The 23,511-nt window shown below is 40.9% G+C and overlaps 1 protein-coding gene across 1 annotated transcript in view; it reads right to left on the reverse strand.

Annotated features, from left to right (window-relative positions):
- Nucleotides 1-22,410, reverse strand: part of LOC133548738 (synaptotagmin-1-like) — a 25,382-nt gene extending 2,972 nt beyond the window's left edge. The window contains exons 1-6 of the mRNA XM_061893706.1: nt 22,159-22,410; nt 7,758-7,906; nt 4,403-4,572; nt 3,966-4,079; nt 3,710-3,877; nt 288-455 (exon numbers count right to left, since the gene is read on the reverse strand). Coding sequence (XP_061749690.1) covers nt 288-455; nt 3,710-3,877; nt 3,966-4,079; nt 4,403-4,572; nt 7,758-7,906; nt 22,159-22,319 — 930 coding nt within the window. The 5' untranslated portion in view covers nt 22,320-22,410. The remainder of the gene's footprint in view (nt 1-287; nt 456-3,709; nt 3,878-3,965; nt 4,080-4,402; nt 4,573-7,757; nt 7,907-22,158) is intronic.
- Between the last annotated feature and the right edge of the window lie 1,101 nt (nt 22,411-23,511).

Consider the following 23,511-nt stretch of genomic DNA (forward strand, 5'->3'; position numbering starts at 1 on the left):
TGTAATTAAGCTCAGTTTGTATTGGTACTGTATTAATTTATTAACATGTCTCTGTCATCCTCAGGTTCTTTTTACTCAGCTAAAATATAAATCTTATGGTTATTACTATTTACTTATCTATTTTAATACTAAATACTGGTATCATATTATTGTTTCTGCTGATGTAGTTTTGTTGTAGTTTAAAAAAAAAAAGAAGTTATACCTCAAAATGCCAAATATCGGGGCCGAGAATCGGTCGATCTCTAAACTATACACAACATTTTCCTTTGTTTTAAGCACACGCCCACCTCCTCTTTCTCCGCCTTCTGCAGGTCCCTCCACTCCTGCAGCGACTGGCTGAAGTCCACACTGCTCATCGGTATCTTCACAGCGCCGATGGCGTCATGTTTGGAGAAACGGTCAAAGTCGTACACTGTCATCACCAGCGTCTTCCCGCCCAGCTCAGTGTACGGTACCTGCACACCGTACACACATACACATTTGTATGAGGAAAACTGGTGGTAAAGTTGTACAGTAGTGTGATGATAACCATAGAACCAGAAAGCGGTGGGCTACACACATCTATCGTGGCTGCTGAGTACAATATGACAGGAAGTCAGATGCATTTTGTCACCATTTAACAAATAACTGCAGGTTATCTTCTTTTCACACTTGCATGTCACATAAGAATGTTTAAAGAAGGCCAATGCATGAAGTCTGCTGTGCTCCCTCTCCAAATCCCGATGTGCTGCTTGATCAAAGTTGTTTTCACTTTTATTATGCCACGATTCTCTTCTTTTTTTGTGCTTCTTTGGCAGTTAATATTAGAGGTGACCTGTGATGAAATTTGTCTTTTTTGACTTATTTGGACATTAAGTCAAGCTCACAATAGAAGGGGAAGAAGCTCCCACGCCCTCTTCAGCAGGCTGTGAGGAAACAACAACAAAAAGGTACCATATGTTGCGATCCGCTGCTCGGATCGTTCTATGTTGTAGTTTTGATTCTTTTCTGTATCATATTTTGGTAGTTTGACTCCTTAGTTCCTGTTTTTAGTCTGTTTCCATAGCTACGTATTATTTTCACATGCCGTGGTTTCAAGACGCACACCTGTAATCACCATCCAATATAAGCCAGCCTTTTCTGTTCAGTCTTTCTGGGATCCTAGTTTGCTTTCATGCAACAGTGACGACTCGTATGTATTTTCTCGTTAGCTGTCACGCTACGCATTTATATTCTCGCTAGCTTTCACGCTACGCCTTTGTTTTTATTCTAGCTCTCACGCTAATGATTTGTTTTCCCTGATGCGTGCCTCCGTGCTAAGTTGTTAGTATTTAAATGAGTTGTGCTTGTATAGCGCTTTTCTACCTTCAAGGTACTCAAAGCGCTTTGACACTACTTCCACATTTGCCCATTCACACACACATTCACACACTGATGGAAGGAGCTGCCATGCAAGGCGCTATCAAGCACCCATCAGGAGCAAGGGTGAAGTGTCTTGCTCAGGACACAACGGATGTGACGTGGTTGGTACTAGGTGGGGATGGAACCAGGGACCATTGGGTTGCGCACGGCCATTCTCCCACTGCGCCACGCAGTTAGTTTTCCACGCTCCCACGCTAGTTCCCTTTGTTTGCCTTTTCTGCTTAGCTCCAGTATTTTTGTTCTTAGCCTGTTACTTAAATAAATTCATTATATCTTACCTTTGCTGTGTTCATGTCGACGCATCCTCTGCAACAATATGCCACACAGCCGTAATACAATATGTATTATTTTCATTCAATCGTGGCATGTGCGCAATAACACGCTCGACATGCAGTGACATGAATGCTGTTAAAAGCAAAACTTTTTAATACAATCAATCGGACAGTGTGTAGGTCAACCTAACGTTGTAACCGGGTGAATCTACTGTATATAATGTTTAGGAAGTTTATTTTCGACCGTGACTGGGAAAATAAATATCAAGATATACGTTTAAACAGGGCAGCACAGTGGCAGAGAATTAGTGTTTCTGCCTCACAAAACGAAGGTCATGGTTTCGACCCTGCGCCTGGGATCTTTCCGTGTGGAGTTTGCATGTCTTCCCCGTGACTGCGTGGCTTCCCTCCGGGTACTCCGGCTTCCTCCCACTTCCAAAGACATGCACCTGGGGATAGGTTGATTGGCAACACTGAATTGGCCCTAGTGTGTGAATGTGAGTGTGAATGTTGTCTGTCTATCTGTGTTGGCCCTGGATGAGGTTGCGACTTGTCCATGGTGTACCAGCCCTTCCGTCCGATTGTAGCTGAGATAGGCTCCAGCGACCCCGAAGAGAATAAGCTGTAGAAAATGGATGGATGGATGAATGTTTAAACAGTATACATTTTTATAAGATATATTATGATTGTTTTTTATAGTGTGGGGGCATGGTTTCATTTGCAAACTGGGAACGCCTCCACAAACAAACTACATAGGTTAGAAATATGACTTTTGAGGAAAATTTACACCAAAGCATATCCAATACATATTATTTAGGCCAGGAGTTCTTCACGTTTTTGACCTTGGGGCCTAAGGCCGACTTAAATGTTAACACTGAATTAGTCATCTTACTTTTTATTTTAATCCTATTCAATAATTATATCTAACCTACTTACAGTTTAATCATGTAAACCTTGTCAAATGATATGAAAGCATGTGTTAATCACAAAGATTATTATCAAGGCTTAGGTCAGGATGATTACATAAATAAATACTTAGTAAATATACTGCAAAAGAAGGGACTCATGAAAACCGATGAAAAATACATTTACATAGAAATACACGGTGCTAAGATAAATACATTCTAGCTACATTAATAATGAATAACAATAACATGTAACTTTCCTAAATAAGCTGTCAATAAAATTTAAGTGCAAATTCAAATATAGCATCACCACTTTAGTCATAATTTTGGCGTTTAAGAAACTTCTACGACTTCAACACCAGACTTGTTCTGTTTGTTTGAGGTTGTTAGTACTGCCACAAGTGGGGGGAAAGAGTATTACAACTGAGTGCCGCTGTAGCCCATAAAAACCACAAATGTGAAACCGATTTCTTTTGGGGGGGGGCGCACTATGGGGCGCTCTGGGGCCCTATGGTTAAGAAACACTGATTTAGACGACAAGTGTCATCACAGGTTATCTTTAACAGATTGTGTTTAATACTATAGATCAGGGGTCTCAGGCACGCCGCCCAGGGGCCAAATAGGGCCGTGAGACGTTATTTTGCGGCCCCCACCTTAATATAAAAGTTTAATGTTAGTGCGGCCCGCAAGTTTTAAATGAATACCGTTTGACAGCATTGTGTGCGGAGCTGATGAAATCTACCAGTCACGGTGTGGTATGTGGCTCTCGAGGGCTGAACATTGACGTCACTTGCGTGATGCAAGCAGAAAAACGTTTTGCGACATCTGTCCAGCAGTAATAACAATCCCCGATAACCTGTACCAATTCAAACCGTAATTTTTTTTTTTTATTGTTTAATTTGCATTGCTTCACATGACTTAATTCTCATTTTGTTCATTTATATTTTGATTTTATTTTGTGTTGAAAATAAAAATAGACATTTAAAAAAGTTTTTTTAAGAAATCTTTTCTTGCGGACCTCACCTCACCCAGACTCTGTATCCAGTGGCCCCCAGGTAAATTGGCTTTGAGACCCCTGCTATAGATTGTACTATATTTTCTTACAAATTGCAGTATTTCAAAAGAAATGACCTTAAATGTGAAAGTCTCGTTGAAGTCAGGTTCGAGAGTCTTCCTGTGAACTTTGGTTTCAAACTTTTTCTTTTTGTCGGGAAGCAGATAGACTTTTACGTAAGGGTCCGAGCTCCCGCCCACATCCATGGCAGGAAGCCCCGCGGCCTGCAAGATGCCAACGACTAGCTGGAAAACGAGAAGATAGAAAATGTGGCGTAAAAACACAAAATGTTATATTGCCGTTATTGTTGCGGTGTGACATTTGACATCTCACCATGTTATCAGTGAAGTTGTAGTCTAATGTGAAGTGTAGTCTGCCAAGCTTGTCATCCTCCTTTGGCTCTGTGTCTGACAACTCTGTTTCCTTCTTGCTTTCAACTTTTAGCGGCTGCACACACACACACACACACACACACACACACACACACACACACACACACACACACACACACACACACACACACACACACACACGTCAACATGTTAAAAATCATAGAATCAGTGACTTTGTGGCAGTTTGTGGATCTGCTATTGCTCAACTCTCATCCTCACGCAGCTTAAATAGGCGCCCTGTCAGGTTTACGCATTCTCGCCTGAGGACGGTATAACCCCCCCATAAGTGATGTGCAGCATGCCTTTATGCGAACACTAAGTGACGAGTCCTACTTGGCCCAGATACATTACAAGCACAAGGCTGCAGGAGGTGTGTACCTCTTTGTAACCTCCATCCATTTCAGTGTCAACGCCCCCTCCTTTGCTCTTCTCCTTCCCTTTTTTCTTGTCCTTGTCCTTTTTCAGGCATTTCTTCCACGCGCACACGCCAAAGGAGAGCATCACGCACAAACTCACAACACAGAGGGCGGCAACAACCCACGATGATGCTGCAAAACAAATTACAAACATTAAAAACACTTTTTTTTTCCATCAACTATAGTCTAATTCTGATTTATTTTCATTTTTGTTGGTGATAATCGAGCGGCTATATCAGAAGTACCTCAAATTTAATTTTTGTATGAAAACTAAAACAATTTTTGCCATAGGAAACATGTAAATTCAATTATTGACGCAAAACACATTTTAAAGATTATTATTATAGTTTTACATTAAAAAAATCATTCAAAGAACATGATAAATAATATGACTAAATGAAAATTTGACGTAATTTGTACCTTTATTTATCACTCTTGATGATGAAATATATATATTGTTTTTTTTTAAAAAGGTACATATTTATATTTGTTTTACATATAAAAATTAGGGCTGTCAAATTTAACGGGTTAACAATACGTTTCTTTAACGGCGGGATTACTGTTTTTGACCCTCAACTCGTTCTGTCGTTTGGGGAACGGTGTAATAGCATCCATAACAGCACAGAGAAAGGGAGACCTTATGTAAATTTCTGGTCCAAAGCCATGGCGAGTCGTTTTTCGGACAAGGCAAGACAATTTTACCTTCAATCGCCCAGAGACGACATCATTGGATCGAACGCTGCTGGCACGCATTGCTGCTACGCATTGCTGCTTGTAGAAAGGAGAAGCTTCACGTCCGTTTTGCATTACGGTTGAGTGCATTTCTAACATAAAATGTAGATTATTACTTAAACTGCTTTAGTAAAATGGAATAAAAGCTCAGCAGAAACAAAGACGGTAGTCTAAAGTCACTTTTATCATAGACATGTAAAGTCAACCGGTAGGAGGCCACGGGGAAGACCCAGGGCACATTGGGAAGAATATGTCTCCCGGCTGGCCTGGTAACACCTCGGGATCCCCCGGTAAGAGCTGGACGAAGTGGCTGGGAAGAGGGAAGTCTGGGCTTCCATACTTAGGCTGCTGCCCCCGCGACCCGACCTCGGATAAGCGGAAGAAGATGGATGGATGTCAAGTTTTTTCTCATACCAATCACACAAGTCAAGTTGGCGGCTTCACAATAGTACCGCCACGCTTTACATCCGGTCACACCACCAAAACAATGAAAAATCGTCTTACAATACGATCATGCTATTCTGTTATTCTGTGATATTTTTACCTGAATAAATGTTTTCTGGTAGATTGAAATTAAGTGTGTTGTAATGACAGCGGCAAGGAAGACAGTCTTTAAACAATCTCGTCTTCTTCTTCTCTACCACTGAAACTAGGTCTAATACTGCAGGCATGCCTGCCACTGCCTTCTGCAACCCGCACCGGGTAATTACGGTTCACTGCACAATTATGCCATAGCTATGATATACTCTTTTATAACCTGTTCTGATATACAGTCCACAATTACAGAATGTTGAAAAGACTGAATATTACATTTTATTAATAAGTAGGTGGAGAAGGTTAAAACATTGTCATGCAGAGACATGAATGCTAATAACTTGTACAACATGTAAAGTACAGAATATCCGAAACATTTATTTAGGTAGAAAAAATATCACCTAACATCAAAATGTGGAGCGTTACAATCCACATTTTGTGTTATTAATTTTTTGTGTTACTACTATCTAAACATGGAAGTGTAGCCCCTCTCCTCTAAATGCAAGTACTCCTAAAGCAGGAATACAAATTCTGTATTCCTAACAAAAATACAAACTCAGGTAAGACACTAACACATCTGTGTTTATATCCTTTTTATGTTGCGCTGTTTAAAAAAGCATAATGTTTAAAACATTTCATCAAAGCAAATTAATTATCCAGTCATGGTATTAAAAACTTTGAAATTATCTGTCAATGATACCATTATTAATGATGAAAAATTATATCTTTCTGTGATTAATAATGATTAATTTTGAGTTAATTATGAACAATTCGATTAATCACAATTAATCTCGTTTGACAGCCCTAATAAAAAGATATATATTTTGTTTTTTATTATTATTTTTTAAATGTAATATGAGGTGGCGACTTGTCCAGGGTGTACCCTGCCTTCCGTCCGAATGCAGCTGAGATAGGCTCAAGCGGTAGAAAATGGATGGATGGATGTTTTCATTTATTTTTATTTGAATTGCTTTTCAGGTTTATTATCCTAAAGTGTAGCAGTTCAAGCGTACACACACCAGGCATTGTAGTACAATTCTGCACTTACATTTTTTTAATACGTCCCATTTTTTTTTTTGTGGTTTTAAATTTTGCATATGGGTCTTATTCTTACCTAGATGTGTATTTTTTTCTGCATTGTTAAAATGCTACACATTTGTTTAGGTGAGGGAAAATTCATATTAGTGATGTCACTGCCAAATGATGGAAATATGGAACCCCCTTATGAAATGTTTACAATGAAAACAGACAAAAAAAAGTAAAATTATAGCCAATATTTCAGAATAAATCCCACCAATAGAGTAATCTACCCATCCATCCATTTTCTACCGCTTGTCTCTTTGGGTAATAATTGTGTAAATTATCGTATAACTCAATCACTTTTACCAGATGCTGGTAGACGATGGATGGATGGACGGATGCATGGATGAATTGATAGTAATAGTGATTGTTTCCTTGATAAAAAAAAACAAAAAAACAACTAACTATAACAACAAGCCATTCTTCTGAACGACTCTTTAAAAGGAACGGCTCATCAAGATCCGGCTTCCTACAAAGAGCCATAAATCCCATCCCTACTGCTAAGGTATGCCAGTAAGCGACCATACTTGATTGTTTGGCCAGACTGATCATAGCCTTCTGGTGCGTTCAGTGACACTCTGGAAACACAGACTCTTAAATTTCGTATTGACTTTGATTGAACTATTACTGTATTCTACAACTTTATTTGGCTTTAATTTGCAACCACACTCTGTAACAAAATCCCAGAGATTGAGTATAATCGTTGTAAAACTGAGACCGTGTAAAACTGAGAGACATATTTTTTTTCGCAAAAATCGCCTGAAACTGAATCATAGTCAAAGCAGGGTGTAGAAAAAACTAGGTACCCCTGTACACACAATTCTGAAACTATAAGTGCAGCAACAAGTATTTGACCCTAACTATGTAAACACACAGGGCGAAACTTTAGGTTTTGCCTGAATGTTAAAATTATGTACTGCTAATGTATTTTTGTATACAAACAGAAGTGTTGGGGAGTTGAGTTAACTCACGGTGGGTTCTGCGTTGCTCACTCATGAACCTGTCGGCACTTTGGCCTGCAGAATGACTTTGGTTTTCTATGGTGTTTGGCGATTGGGTGGGGCTTGTCGGCGTGATCGGGACCGCATCTTGTTGGTTACCCGTCATGCTGTATGTAGTCCTGATAGAACGCAGAATCAGAAGCAATTTAAGTACAGACCCATATACATTCCTGTGGGAAAAAATAGGACAAATTAGGTTTTTGTTTACATATCTGTTGTTTCTGTTCAATGTTGCTATATGTCTTTGTAACAACCACACCCTTATGCAAAATGTGTGTGCAGTTGCACACCTATACTGGGCAGTCTGTAGCACACTTGACACCTAAAGTGTGTGTGGGTTACAGTAGGCGTCTTCGACTAAGGATTTTCATAGTAAAGTCTGTTTTGTTTGTTTTGCTCTTAGTCCTTGTTAGTCAAAATGTTTTTCAAATCAAATCAAATTTTATTCATATAGCACTTTTCATACACAGACAAGTGGCAAACACAAAGTGCTGTACAAAACAAACAAAAAATAGTAATAATAGAAGAGAAGAAAACACACAGGCGCATTTACACACACAAGCACGCACACACACACACACACAAACACGCACACACACACACACACACACACACACACACACACACATGCACGCACGCACGCACACACACACGCTCAGCACTATTGACAAAGCCAAAACAAAACATGGCATGGCACTAAGGATTTGATGAAAACCACCATCTGTGTATGTAAAAATAAAATACAAACAATATAAATATTACATAATAAACTAATAAAAACACAACATTGAGAGAATAATACTAGAAATATTAAAGATTAGGGCAATACTAACACAGTAAAATAATTAAAAACATATGATCAGTAAAAATCCTGATTAAAAAGGTGTGTCTTTACCTTTAATTATATTATTTCAACGCTCTCTGCAGACTGTTTGCTTGAAATCTATTAATTTTGGTAAAGGTGTCTCCCTCTGGCCTTCAGGTCCTATAACTAAAACCTCTGTTTTTTCCTGGTTGGGCTGTAGGAAATTCACTGCCCTCCATGACTTGATGTCGACAATGCACTTTCTGCAGTAAGGCTATCTATTGGTCCGGTGTAATCAAGAGACACGGCACTGCACAACTGTGCATCATTAGCGTAACTGTAGAAACTCATGTCGTGTCTCTTAGTGACGTCCCCAAGAGACAGCATATAAAGATAAAAAAGAATGGGACCTCAAATTGAGCCTTGAGGAACCCCACATCTTATCTTGTATCATTGGGTTCCTGAGGAAAAAGCATCCATAATTAAATAAAAATATCTGTCTGAGAGATAAGAGCAGAACCAGTGAAAGATAGTACCAGAGAGGCCCACCAGGTGTCTAAGTCATTTAATGAAATGTAATGGTCTACTGCGGTGGTCCCCAAACTACAGCCCGCGGGCCAAATACGGCCCGCAATCGTCCAAAATCCTTCCCCCCCTCCCGAGATCATCTTAGATGGACTGATGCAATCCGAAAAAGAGTTTTTTGGTCTGGTGAGTCCATATTTTAAATTTTTGGGGAAAATATTCGACATAGGTGTCATCGGGACCAAAGGGTAAGCGAACCATCCAGACTATTATCGACGCAAAGTTCAAAAGCCAGCATCTTTGATGGTATGGGGGTGCATTAGTGCCCAAGGCATGGGTAACTTACACATCTGTGAAAGCACCATTAATGCTGAAAGGTACTTACAGGTTTTGGAACAACATATACTGCCATCTAAGTTCTGTCTTTTTCATGGACGCCCCTCCTTATTTCAGCAAGACAATGCTAAGCCACATTCAGCTCGTGTTACAACAGCGTGGCTTCGTAGAAAAAGAGTGCAGGTACTTTCCTGGCCCACCTGCAGTCCAGACCTGTCTCCCATCGAAAATGTGTGGCGCATTATGAAGCGTAAAATACGACAGCGGAGACCCCGGATTGTTGAACGACTGAAGCTCTACATAAAACAAGAATGGGAAAGAATTCCACTTTCAAAGCTTCAACAATTAGTTTCCTCCGTTCCCAAACGTTTATTGAGTGTTGTTCAAAGAAAAGGTGATGTAACGCAGTGGTGAACATGCCCTTTCCCAACTACTTTGTCACGTGTTGCAGCCATGAAATTCTAAGTTAATTATTGTTTGCAAAAAAAAAATTTAGTTTATGAGTTTGAACATCAAATATCAATCAATCAATCAATGTTTATTTATATAGCCCCAAATCACAAATGTCTCAAAGGACTGCACAAATCATTACGACTACAACATCCTCGGAAGAACCCACAAAAGGGCAAGGAAAACTCACATCCAGTGGGACGCCAGTGATAATGCTGACTATGAGAAACCTTGGAGAGGACCTCAGATGTGGGCAACCCCCCCCCCCCCCCCTCTAGGGGACCGAAAGCAATGGATGTCGAGCGGGTCTAACATGATACTGTGAAAGTTCAATCCATAGTGGCTCCAAGACAGCAGCGAGAGTCCCGTCCACAGGAAACCATCTCAAGCGGATCAGCAGCGTAGAGATGTCCCCAACCGATACAGGCGAGCGGTCCATCCTGGGTCCCGACGAGCGGTCCATCCTGGGTCTCGACTCTGGATAGACAGTACTTCATCCATGGTCATCGGACCGGACCCCCTCCACAAGGGAGGGGGGGACATAGGAGAAAGAAAAGAAGCGGCAGATCAACTGGTCTAAAAAGGAGGTCTATTTAAAGGCTAGAGTATACAGATGAGTTTTAAGGTGAGACTTAAATGCTTCTACTGAGGTAGCATCTCGAACTGTTACCGGGAGGGCATTACAGAGTACTGGAGCCCGAACGGAAAACGCTCTATAGCCCGCAGACTTTTTTTGGGCTCTAGGAATCACTAATAAGCCGGAGTCTTTTGAACGCAGATTTCTTGCCGGGACATATGGTACAATACAATCGGCAAGATAGGCTGGAGCTAGACCGTGTAGTATTTTATACGTAAGTAGTAAAACCTTAAAGTCACATCTTAAGTGCACAGGAAGCCAGTGCAGGTGAGCCAGTACAGGCGTAATGTGATCAAACTTTCTTGTTCTTGTCAAAAGTCTAGCAGCCGCATTTTGTACCAACTGTAATCTTTTAATGCTAGACATGGGGAGACCCGAAAATAATACGTTACAGTAATCGAGACGAGACGTAACAAATGCATGGATAATGATCTCGGCGTCTTTAGTGGACAAAATGGAGCGAATTTTAGCGATATTACGGAGATGAAAGAAGGCCGTTTTAGTAACGCTTTTAATGTGTGACTCAAAGGAGAGAGTTGGGTCGAAGATAATACCCAGATTTTTTACAGAGTCACCTTGTTTTATTATTTGGTTGTCAAATGTTAAAGTTGTATTATTAAATAGAGGTCGGTGTCTAGCAGGACCGATAATCAGCATTTCCGTTTTTTTGGCATTAAGTTGCAAAAAGTTAGCGGACATCCATTGTTTAATTTCATTAAGACACGCTTCCAACTGACTACAGTCCGGCGTGTTGGTCAGCTTTAGGGGCATGTAGAGTTGGGTGTCATCAGCATAACAGTGAAAGCTAATACCGTATTTGCGTATGACGTCACCCAGCGGCAGCATGTAGATGCTGAAGAGTACAGGGCCAAGGACCGAACCCTGGGGAACTCCACACGTTACCTTAACATAGTCCAAGGTCACACTGTTATAGGAGACGCACTGCATCCTATCAGTAAGATAAGAGTTAAACCATGACAGGGCTGAGTCTGACATACCAATTCGTATTTTGATACGCTCTAATAAAATATTATGATCGACGGCGCTAAGATCGAGGAGCAGCAACATAGATGACGCATCAGAGTCCATCGTTAGCAATAGATCATTAGTCAATTTTGCGAGGGCTGTCTCAGTCGAGTGATTTGCCCTGAAACCGGATTGAAAGATTTCACATAGATTGTTAAACGCTAAGTGCTCATTTAGCTGCTCTGCAACAATTTTTTCGAGGATTTTCGAAATAAAGGGAAGGTGAGACACCGGTGGGTAGTTTACCATGAGGTCAGGATCGAGGTTAGGTCTTTTAAGGAGAGGATGAATAACCGCTTTTTTGAATGCAACGGGAACAGTGCCCGAGGAAAGTGATAAGTTTATAATATTTAGCACTGATGGACCTAATAATACAAAAAGCTCCTTGATGAGTTTCCCAGGAAGTGGGTCAAGTAAACATGTTGTTTGTTTTATTCCATTTACACGTTGTAACAATCCTTCTAATGTTATTTCATCAAAACGAGAGAAACTATTTTGGATATTTGCAGTATCCGCCGTATATACAATCGTATCTGTGTTACTATAACCCAGTTGTAGCTGGGACGCATTGTCTTTAATCTCCTTTCTAATAAGTTCAATTTTCTTATTAAATAACTTCATAAAGTCATCTGCCGAATGGGTGGAGCTACTGGAAGGAGTCCCTTGTTGGGTTAGCGATGCTACTGTACTAAACAAAAATTTTGGATCGTTTTTATTAATGCGGATGAGATTTGAGTAATAATTAGTTTTAGCTAAGGTAAGCATGCGTTTATAAGTTATTAAACTATCACTCCATGCTTGATGGTGCACCTCAAGTTTAGTCGTGCGCCATTTGCGTTCCAGCTTTCTACATAATAATTTCTGAGCTCTAGTTTCTTCAGTAAACCATGGCGTACGCCTTTTTGGAGCCTTTTTTAACTTCAGCGGTGCTATACTATCAATGGTTTCGCGCAGGGCGTTGTTAAAGTTGTTAGTGAGGTTATCAATAAAGCCCACATACTTTGGGAACGGTGCCATTACCGAGGGCAGTAGGTCCGCAAGAGTCGTCGTTGTGGCAGCATTAATGTTGCGGCTGCTATAGCAGTTATTATTATTATTAGCTTGCCGAACATGAGTCTGAACTTCGAATTTTATAAGGTAATGATCGGACATTACTTTAGTATACGGGAGTATCATAACTTTGGAAACGGTGATACCTCTGACAAGCACTAGGTCTATCGTATTACCGCTGCGATGCGTCGGTTCATTTATTATTTGTGTAAGACCACAGCTATCAATTATAGTCTGGTGCGCCACGCACGGTGGGTCCAATGGGGTATTCATATGGATATCAAAGTCCCCCATTATAATTATATTATCGGCGTGCGTCACTAGATCAGCAACAAACTCTGAGAATTCACTAATAAAGTCCGAATAGGGCCCTGGGGGGCGGTAGATAACGGCCAGGCACAGAGGCAGAGGTGTGGCAGACTTCATAGAAAGCACCTCAAACGATTTATATTTATTATTTAAGTTAGGACTAAAGTTAAAGTTTTCGTTGTATATTAGTGCGACACCCCCTCCCCTTTTGAGGTGACGGGCAATATGCGCATTCGTATAGTTAGGAGGGGATACCTCATTTATCGCAAAAAAGTCGTCTGGTTTAAGCCAGGTTTCGCTAAGACCGATGACGTTAAGGTTGTTGTCTCTAATGACCTCATTGACTAATAACGTTTTGGGAGACAAAGATCTGATGTTTAGAAAGCCCATATTATAGGTAGTGGGCTGTTTTAAGGAGTTGTTGATAAAATTATCCGTAGTAGCAATATTAATAATGTTGCTACTATCTTGTCTTTGTAGTGCTTTCAATTGAATATGGGTTGAAAAGGATTTGCAAATCATTATAATCCGTTTATATTTACATCCAACACAATTTCCCAACTCATATGGAAACGGGGTTTGTGTATATATATATATATATATATATATATATATATATATATATATATATATATATATATATATATATATATATATATATATATAGGTGTGGGAAAAATTACAAGACTACTTCGTCTCTACAGAACTGTTTCATGAGGGTTTCCCTCAATCATCTCCTGATGAAGCAGTCTTGTAATTTTTCCCACACCTACATATTGCGCTCTACAACGGTAACGAGCACTATTCTCTGGATAATCCAATCAAGACATATATATATATATATATATATATATATATATATATATATATATATATATATATATATATGTATGTATATATACTGTATGTATATGTGTATAATAAATTAAAGTACCCATGATTGTCACACACACTCGGTGTGGCGAAATTATTCTCTGCATTTGAGCCATCATCTTTGATCACCCCCTGGGAGGTGAAGGGGGCAGAGAGCAGCAGCTGTGCCCGGGAATCATTTTTGGTGATTTAACCCCAATTCCTACCCCAATGCTGAGTGCAGAGCAGGGAGGTAATGGGTCCCATTTTTATAGTCTTTGGTGTGACACGGCCGGGGTTTGAACTCACGACCTACAGATCTAAGGGCGAACAATATATATATATATATATATATATATATATATATATATATATATATATATATATATATATATATATATATATATATATATATATATATATATATATATATATATATATATATATATATATATATTGTTTCCCAACTCATATGGAAACGGGGGTTTGTGTAAATATATATATATACATATATATATATATATATATATATATATATATATATATATATATATATATATATATATATATATATATATACATATATATATATATATATATACATATATATATATATATATATATACATATATATATACATATACATATATATATATATATACATAAATATATATATATATATATATATATATATATATATATATATATGTTCTTCCGAGGATGTCGTAGTCGTAATGGTTTGTACAGTCCTTTGAGACATTTGTGATTTAGGGCTATATAGATAAACATTGATTGATTGATTGATTGATTGATATATGTATATATATGCATATATATATATATATATATATATATATATATATATATATATATATATATATATATATATATATATATATATATATATATTTATTTTTGATGGTTTTTCGTTTTTGTTTTAAACTTTTAATTTTCCTGAAGGAATCAATAAATTACTATCTATCTATCTATCTATCTATCTATCTATCTATCTATCTATCTATCTATCTATCTATCTATCTATCTATCTATCCATCCATCTATCTATCTCTCTATTTATCTATCTATCTATCTATTGTCGGTTGGTAGATGATCAAACTGCTCTTCTTTAAAAGAGGCCTTAGCACTGCCGCAAAGACCCCTGTTCGAAGAGAAGAGTACATAATATTTCAAAGTTGTGCAAATGAGAATCCCGACAAATAGACAAACATTTAGTGAGGTTCTCGGAACATCCCCACTGGGGTTGACTTGACAGTCTAGTACAGGGGTGCCCAAATGTAGCCCGTTGACTCATTTTGTTTGGCTTCTTGAATTTAGTTCCTATCCATGTTGACATATTTTCAAGCGCTCACAATTATTGGTGGCACATCCACAAGGCTAACTAGTTGACATCTACTGAAAGTAACAATGGACACTACCTCATTCATGGTACTACGTAGGGGTGTAACAGTTGATCGATGTTGTTTAGCAAGTATGCGTTCCAAAGACAGGTATTGATCCAAGATCGTTATAAAAGAGAATCGATTGATTTTATTGATACGAGAAAAAGGAAAACATTGGATCTAGGAGCTGCAGACTTTATACAAAGTTTAGCACTTTTAATAATAAGAACGTTAAGCGTTAAGTCTATTTGCCTGTCTGTGGCGTCATCAAAGCTACGTTGGTCGAGAAAGGTCATGACAAATGTAAACTTCACAGGACAATATCATAAACTATAACGCAAAACCCTTCAGCTACAACACGATTGCAGAAGCCACAACCTACACAAACGAAACAGCACAAGAATATAAAGCCGCAAAACACAAAAGACACGACCGACACAACGTGAGTGACAGTAGAGCAAGTTACGGCGGCGCACTGACTTCCGAAACACAAGGGGAGGTCATATCTTCAGAGAGAAATAAATACAAGAGATGGATGAAGGAGGCTATGAAATGAAAGCAGGGGTCAACACCATCGACGGGGATGAGTGAGCATACATGCTTCTGCACACCTGGGACACTCTCCTTTACAAGCACACATTTTATGTAGCAGGTAAACCTACTGTTAAAATGTTGGTTGCTGTAATTTTATCAAAAAATAATTGAATCTTGATTTCCTCTTGTTAATTCAACCTAAAGTGTTGGTTGCATTTCTTTCAAATAAGCTGTGAATGTATTGTCCATTAATTGTTGTTTACTTGCTTGTTTGTATACAGTACATAATTATCTTACAAGAAAAAACAGCACTATAGGAAACTTCACCAGCAGTGTCTAGTATCCACTATTTATTTTACAATCACACATTTTTTTTTGCTAAAGAGTTTCTGAATCAATTTCAACTGGTATCGGCAACATTAAATTCTGAATCGAATCAAATCGTTGTCAAGAACCCTACAAGTAATACATTGCAAGGATCTGTTTGAATTGAGAATTGTGTAGAATGGAGAATCGGTTGTACATCTAATCAGCATCCCAGGAATCGGATGGAATTCTTAAGTGCCCAAAGGTTTTCAGTCAAACACACCATCACTAGCCTCTCCATATTTTCATGGAGAAATATCCACCATTTAGATATTATTTTTACATTCTTGGCTGGCGTTATCGACTAGCTCACCATGTTTTTTGACCATTTCTTTTTTGAATGTAATATATATCATTTGCTTCTTCACACTCACTTAAGCCCTTCCCATGGTTTGAAAAACAATTTTATGTCAATCCCTAGCTGTAAGCTATGAACTGTGACAGTCGCTTTGCCAACTAGTGAGAGTGTGACTGTGGGCGAGCAGTCGGAGACAGGAGTGGAGTAAGTTTTATGTAAGTTCCTAAAACATGAATGTTGTGCTCTGTTGTCTACTATTTACTTTGTGACCATCTGTTTGGGCATGCATGTAAATATGGGACTTATCGCTTTGTGATGATGATTTTCTGGTCGGATGAACGCGACCTGAGCACAGTAGCATTCACATTGAGGACGCATCGCATACATAATGTATCTGATTTATATTCATACAGGAAAGGTGTCTAGGTCTGATTAGAACAATTCGGAATGGTACTGTTGTGTGAACAAGACCAAACCTAGCAGGCACAAGACATTGATACATCGTTGATTATACGTACACGTCCTTTAATACTGACTTTGAAAAAACGTTGCAAAATAGTTGCATTTGTGAATTGAGACACCGTTGGATTCATGTTGCTGATTGGAAAATGGCCACATTTCAATGGTCAAATCAACGTCACAATCTGACATTGAAAAAACGTCGTCATAAAGCATGTTGTTTCAACCTTGTATTTGTGTTGTAGAATATTGGTTAGGAAAAGACCAAAATCCAATGGTCAAATCAACTTCAGAACCCGACATTGTTTAAAAGTTGTCAAAAAGCATGTTGTTTCAGTGTTATGTTTGAGTTGTTCTACGTCAGAATCTAATTCAACAAGTTCTCAATGTTGTTTCAATGTATTGTGCCAGCTGGGAAGACAACCCAAGTGTGAGTACTCTGATTTGTGCTCAAGCGTGCTCCACTTCATTGGCCTCACTCAGTACTGTTGCTCATGCACACAACACACACACACACACACACACACACACACACACACACACACACACACACACACACGCACACACATATCTTTTAATAGACACACTCCTTCCAACTGCAGGTTACATGTATTTAAATTTTACTCAATACAAAAATCCACAAAGTCATCTAATTTGCAGTCATTCAGTGCTGCATTATAATAAGGACAGCAAAAGGTAATTGCTGAATCCTGTAAGAATGCAAAGCTACAAGAGTGCGGCTCAGCGAGGGATATGATGACATTTTTATTGCTTCTTCCTGGAACCCTCACTCAGAATTTTGTGTATTTTTGCATAGTCCTACTAACCAGAAAATTACCTCACAAATGGAAAATGGAAAAAAACACAACAACACGTAAACAAACGAATAGTCTCACCTGTAAATGCCGGCTAAAAAACAATTGATCAATAACATTCTCAAATGATCGCCAGTTTCAAATGACTTCTTTTTCTGCTGGCCAGGCACTAACCCCGCAGCAGGCTGTACACCCTGTTCCACTGTGTGTGACCCAGCTGCTGACGTGAAGGAGAAGAGGGAAGCGTCAATCGTGTGTGCATGTGCGTGTGCTGCTCTACAGCCTTTCATGCCGATGACTTTTATTCAAAATAATAATGACGGTTGTCGCAGTTAAATAAATTGTGATATTTCACAAAAAAAACTTTTTAAAGTGATTTTAAAATGTTTTACATATATCTAAATAGGTCTCTTACAAACCTCATACTATTTCACAGAAGTACCCACCTTTATTCAAAAGATTTCTGGTAAAAATTTGGAATTATGCAGAATATTATTCAGAACATACATTTTATCATGAACAAATATTTACATCACAAACTCACAATACAAAAACAAGTCTTTATTTTAAACGGACATAATTGCATTAACCACAGGTAGAAAATAATTAATGAAATATCCTGCGATGAAGTAGCGACTTGTCCAGGGTGTACACTGCCTTCTGCCAGATTGTAGCTGAGATAGGCACCAGAGTCCCCCGCGTCCCCAAAGGGGAATAAGCAGTAGAAAATGGATGGATGGATAAATGAAATATCTAAAAAAGAGCTGACCAAATATAGGATGAAAAGACTAGATTGCAGGGGAAAAAAATACTTAAAAACTTGTGAAATAATCTGTCCACGCAGCTAGTTAATTTTACTTAAAACACATCATAAATTAAGATTTAGCAGGACTCTTAAGCAAATACGTATTTTATTCTGAAAACAAGCATTATTCAACTTGCAATTCTTAAATTAGGCATCCTAGAGATGTTTTGGAATCTTTAAACAAGGTTTTCTATGTGGGGAAAACTAAGATATCTTATTTAAATAGCAATTTTCTCAATTTTAACATTTTAAAACTAGAACAGACAACATATGTGACGCTTGTGTGGCATTGTAATGCCGGATTGGTTCTTCCGGGGATGCGTCGAAGCGATGAACACAACAAGGTAAGTTATAAATGGATTTATTAAATAATAAAAGGCTAGGAACAAAAACACTGCTGTAAAGAGAAGGCAAACCAAAAACAGAAAAAACAATTCCTCAGCATGTGAGCTGGAATAAACAAATGGCTTAGCGTAAAAGCTAGCGAGAATATACATACAAAGATGCAGGTCGAGAGTCGTCACTGTTGCGCGTGGGCAAATTAGGATCCGAGGAAGACTGAACAGAAAAGGCTGGCTTATAAAGGAGGGTGATTAGCTGAAGCAGGTGTGCGGTACGAGTGTAGCAGGTGAACTAATGAGTAACCAGAGTGATGGGCAAAACAGGAAATAAACGGGTCAGACTGAGAATGAAACAAAAATGGAAATAACAAACATGTGAAGATCTGAGCAGCAGATCGCAACAGTATTCCCCCCCAACAAAAGACAGATACCAGATGTCTCAAAAACACAAACAAAAACTTGAACCCCCTCCCCAAAACCAGAAAGTCCACAAACGAAGGGAGGGCGGAGGGAGGCCACGGTGGAGGGTCGCCAGATCGCATGTCCCCGAATCCACCGAGGACACATCATGTGGCGGCGGCGGGTGGAACGCTGCTGCCGAAAAAGTTTTGGCGGGCGACCTCGAAAAGGCCACATTAGTGGCCGCCTCGCAGGATGAGGTGCCCGGCGAGGCGGACGACCCGGGCACGGCCACATCCGTGGCCGACATGGAGGAGGGAGTGTCTGGCGAGGAGGATGACCTCGCAGAGGCCACGCCCGTGGTCGACGTGGTGGACGACGCCTCAGCACCGAAATCCCAGCAGGCTTGGAAGCAGCAGACGAGGGTGCGGGGACTGCAGCCAAAGCAGGCCCGAGTGCAGCTGGCGAGGATGATGCGGGTGCTGCAGCCGCAGGAGTCGTCGGAGGCGGCCTGGGAGCCGCAGGAGTCGTCGGAGGCGGCCTGGGAGCCGCAGGAGTCGTCGGAGGCGGCCTGGGAGCCGCAGGAGTCGTCGGAGGCGGCCTGGGAGCCGCAGGAGTCGTCGGAGGCGGCCTGGGAGCCGCAGGAGTCGTAACTGGTGTGAGCTCCAGCCTCATCGTCGGCGCCGGTGTGGGCTCCAGCTTCTTCGTCGGCAGTGCTTGGCGGCGTGGAGCTGGTACCGGCGCTTGTCGAGGAGCTGGCACTGGAGTGGGCTCCAGCCCTGTCGACACAGGTGAAGGTTCCAGCCCCGTCGTCGACGCTGGTGTGGGCTCCAGCCCCGTCGTCGACGCTGGTGTGGGCTCCAGCCCCGTCGTCGGCGGTGCTTGGCGGCGCGGAGCTGGTACCGGCGCTTGGCGGCGTGGAGCTGGTACCGGCGCTTGGCGGCGTGGAGCTGGTACTGGAGTAGGCTCCAGCTCTGGAGCTGGTACTGGAGTGGGCTCCAGGCTAAAGTCTGTAACTGGTATGAGAACCAGTTCTGGGTCGGAGGCTGGTGTGAGAACCAGGTGGGAGTCTAGTGCTGGCTTGAGAACCAGGCTAACATCAGTTTCTGGTGCGAGAACCAGACTACAGTTAAGTGCTGGTGTGAGAACCAAACTGGGAGAAATGCAGAACACCGGTGGTGGAGGATGTGCTTGAGGTAATGACCTCGCGAGTCTGAACACCGGTGGAGGAGGTCTACTTGGTCGTTGGGATTTGACCGGGGGCAACACAGGTGGAGGAGGTCTACAAGGCCGTTGAGACTTGGCCGGGGGAAAAACAGGTGGAGGAGGTCTACAAGGCCGTTGAGACTTGGCCGGGGGAAACACAGGTGGAGGAGGTCTACGAGGAAGAGCTAAGCGGAATACAGGTGGCGGCGGCCTAGGAGGAGCTAGCGGTTTAACGGGCCGAAAAACAGGTAAGGGTGGCCTCATAGGAGGTTGCGGTTTGACAGTTTTAAGAAATGGTAGCGTCTGCGCTACCTCCGCAACACAGCTATAGGCCATAGCCCCCCCCTCCAGACGGGAATCCCAGACCCGTTCCCTGTGGTCAGGGACTGACCATAAGGGAGGGTGGTGGGAGGTTTGGAGGCGGGCAGACTCCTCCCCTCTATATTGTCCAGAGTGTCCCTTTGAAAAGGGAGAAAAAACCTTGGACTTGGGCTGGGAATGAGGTTTTACAGGTGGAGTTGAAGAAAAACTAGGTGACTGAGGTTGACTAGAATAATGAGAAAAAATATCCTGATAATTACGTATTTTATCATAAATGTTATTGGTATTCGAAAAAGGTTGGGAATGAAAAGTACTGTCCACAATATAAAAATCTTCTGAAAAAATGTCAACAACAGGGGGCGGTGTTGCGTCACCGGTGGGCGTACCCCAAATGTCGTGACTGCTAGAGTCAGGGGAAAAAAAACAAGCTGGATTACCGGTAGTGGAAGGTGAATCCTGGTCGGGGTGAATTTTGCTGTGTTCGTAGGAAGGATGAAGTGGTGCTGGATAATTACTGCCGTGCGGGGGACCTCTCCACTGGACCCCCCGCCTCTTCGGGGCAGCGCGAACGGCTTCGGAGGGGACTTCAGGCCCACAGTCAAGTCTTTCCTGCTCCCAAGCCACGAGCTCCAACCACAAACCCAAGTCGAAGGGTTCCTCCCGTGGTTTCGACGCGGAAAAACATTTTGATGCTCGGATCCTACTGTGACGCTTGTGTGGCATTGTAATGCCGGATTGGTTCTTCCGGGGATGCGTCGAAGCGATGAACACAACAAGGTAAGTTATAAATGGATTTATTAAATAATAAAAGGCTAGGAACAAAAACACTGCTGTAAAGAGAAGGCAAACCAAAAACAGAAAAAACAATTCCTCAGCATGTGAGCTGGAATAAACAAATGGCTTAGCGTAAAAGCTAGCGAGAATATACATACAAAGATGCAGGTCGAGAGTCGTCACTGTTGCGCGTGGGCAAATTAGGATCCGAGGAAGACTGAACAGAAAAGGCTGGCTTATAAAGGAGGGTGATTAGCTGAAGCAGGTGTGCGGTACGAGTGTAGCAGGTGAACTAATGAGTAACCAGAGTGATGGGCAAAACAGGAAATAAACGGGTCAGACTGAGAATGAAACAAAAATGGAAATAACAAACATGTGAAGATCTGAGCAGCAGATCGCAACAACATATGATTTGATATTCCTACTAAACTTACATTATGATATAAAGTCAGTGACTAAAAATAACTAAATAATTCTTTAAACTGGGGACATTTCTAGAAAGAAAATGTTAAATCCTGCCAAGTGGCAAAGAATCTGCAGTTTAGTTTTCACCATGCCGTAAGTAAAACAATCACAACACCATCCTAAGGTTTTACATGAAGCTAAGTGGTCCTTGGTTGTAATAGATTTGCATCTGAGAAAGGAAATAATAAACAGACCTACCAGTATTCGGCTGTCCAAACAGCAAGTGATGCTTTTCCCCTCAGAGAGGAGGAGGAGGAGGAGGAGGAGAAGGAAAGGGGATGACAGGACAGGACAGGACAGAAAAAGCGTGTGGCAAGTAAGAGTGTAAATGTGTGGCCTTTTTTTTTTTTTTTTGTCATACTGCATTTCAGATAACGAGAAGCTGGTTAAGATAGTTTAAATGTAAATGTTGGTCCTCTTGTCTCTCAAGGTGTCCTAATTTGGGTCTTTTATTTTTTTTTATGTTCGTTTCCCATCTTGTCACCCTCTCCGGGCCACGAATAAATATTCATTAATGTAGTGACACTGCTTTTTAAAATGATCATTAGCATACTGAGGGTTCAGCAATAGCGGGTATTAACATTCAGAGTAGTGTGTGTGTGCGTGAGGGTGTGCTATTGAGCATTTCCCTGCAGGGCTGCCTGATATTGTCTATGTATAGATGATGTTGTTGCCTCATTTAGAAACTTAGGATGTGGTTTCAGGTTCCGACCCGGGCCTCTGTTCACCTTGAGGAAAAAGAGCAGGGATACTGTACACCTACCGAGCACTTTTTGCACGCTGCGTATCAAGGGGCAATTCCATCATTTTTGACAAAGGTCAATGTCATTGAGGCTTCGTAAAGCACATCCGTGGCCTTCTGAATCTGTTATCAAAGGGACACCTTGAGCGATTGTTTTTGAAAGTTGCAAGGTAAAGCAAAAAAAAAAATTGCAATCATTCCCATCCATTTCCTACCGCTTATTCCCTTTGGGGTTGCGGGGGGCGCTGGTGCCTATCTCAGCTACAATCTGGCGGAAGGCGGGTACACCCTGGACAAGTCGCCACCTCATCGCAGCGCCAACACAGATAGACAGACAACATTCACACTCACATTCACACACTACGGCCAATTTAGTGTTGCCAATCAACCTATCCCCAGGTGCATGTCTTTGGAAGTGGGAGGAAGCCGGAGTACCCAGAGGGAACCCACGCATTCACGGGGAAAACATGCAAACTCCCCACAGAAAGATCCCGAGCCTGGGATTGAACCCTGACTACTCAGGACCTTTGTATTGTGAGGCAGACGCACTAACCCCTCTTCCACCGTGAAGCCCGACTGTAATGTTCATTGGGACTAAAATCTGGCCCTAGAACATTCTTACCTGTCGTCGTAGCAGAGTAATTGAATTTGTTCTAAATAAGACTCAAGCGCTTTAGGCTAGCAAGTTAGAAATAAAAACGATAAGTGTCATATTTTTTAATCAATTTAATCACATTTTGGCATTTGGATTAATCATGATTAATCATAAGTGATTACTTGCTTGCATAATTAAAATATGCTTAAGTAAA

Source organism: Nerophis ophidion, linkage group LG03 (assembly GCF_033978795.1).
Source record: "Nerophis ophidion isolate RoL-2023_Sa linkage group LG03, RoL_Noph_v1.0, whole genome shotgun sequence".
Classification (NCBI taxonomy): domain Eukaryota; kingdom Metazoa; phylum Chordata; class Actinopteri; order Syngnathiformes; family Syngnathidae; genus Nerophis; species Nerophis ophidion.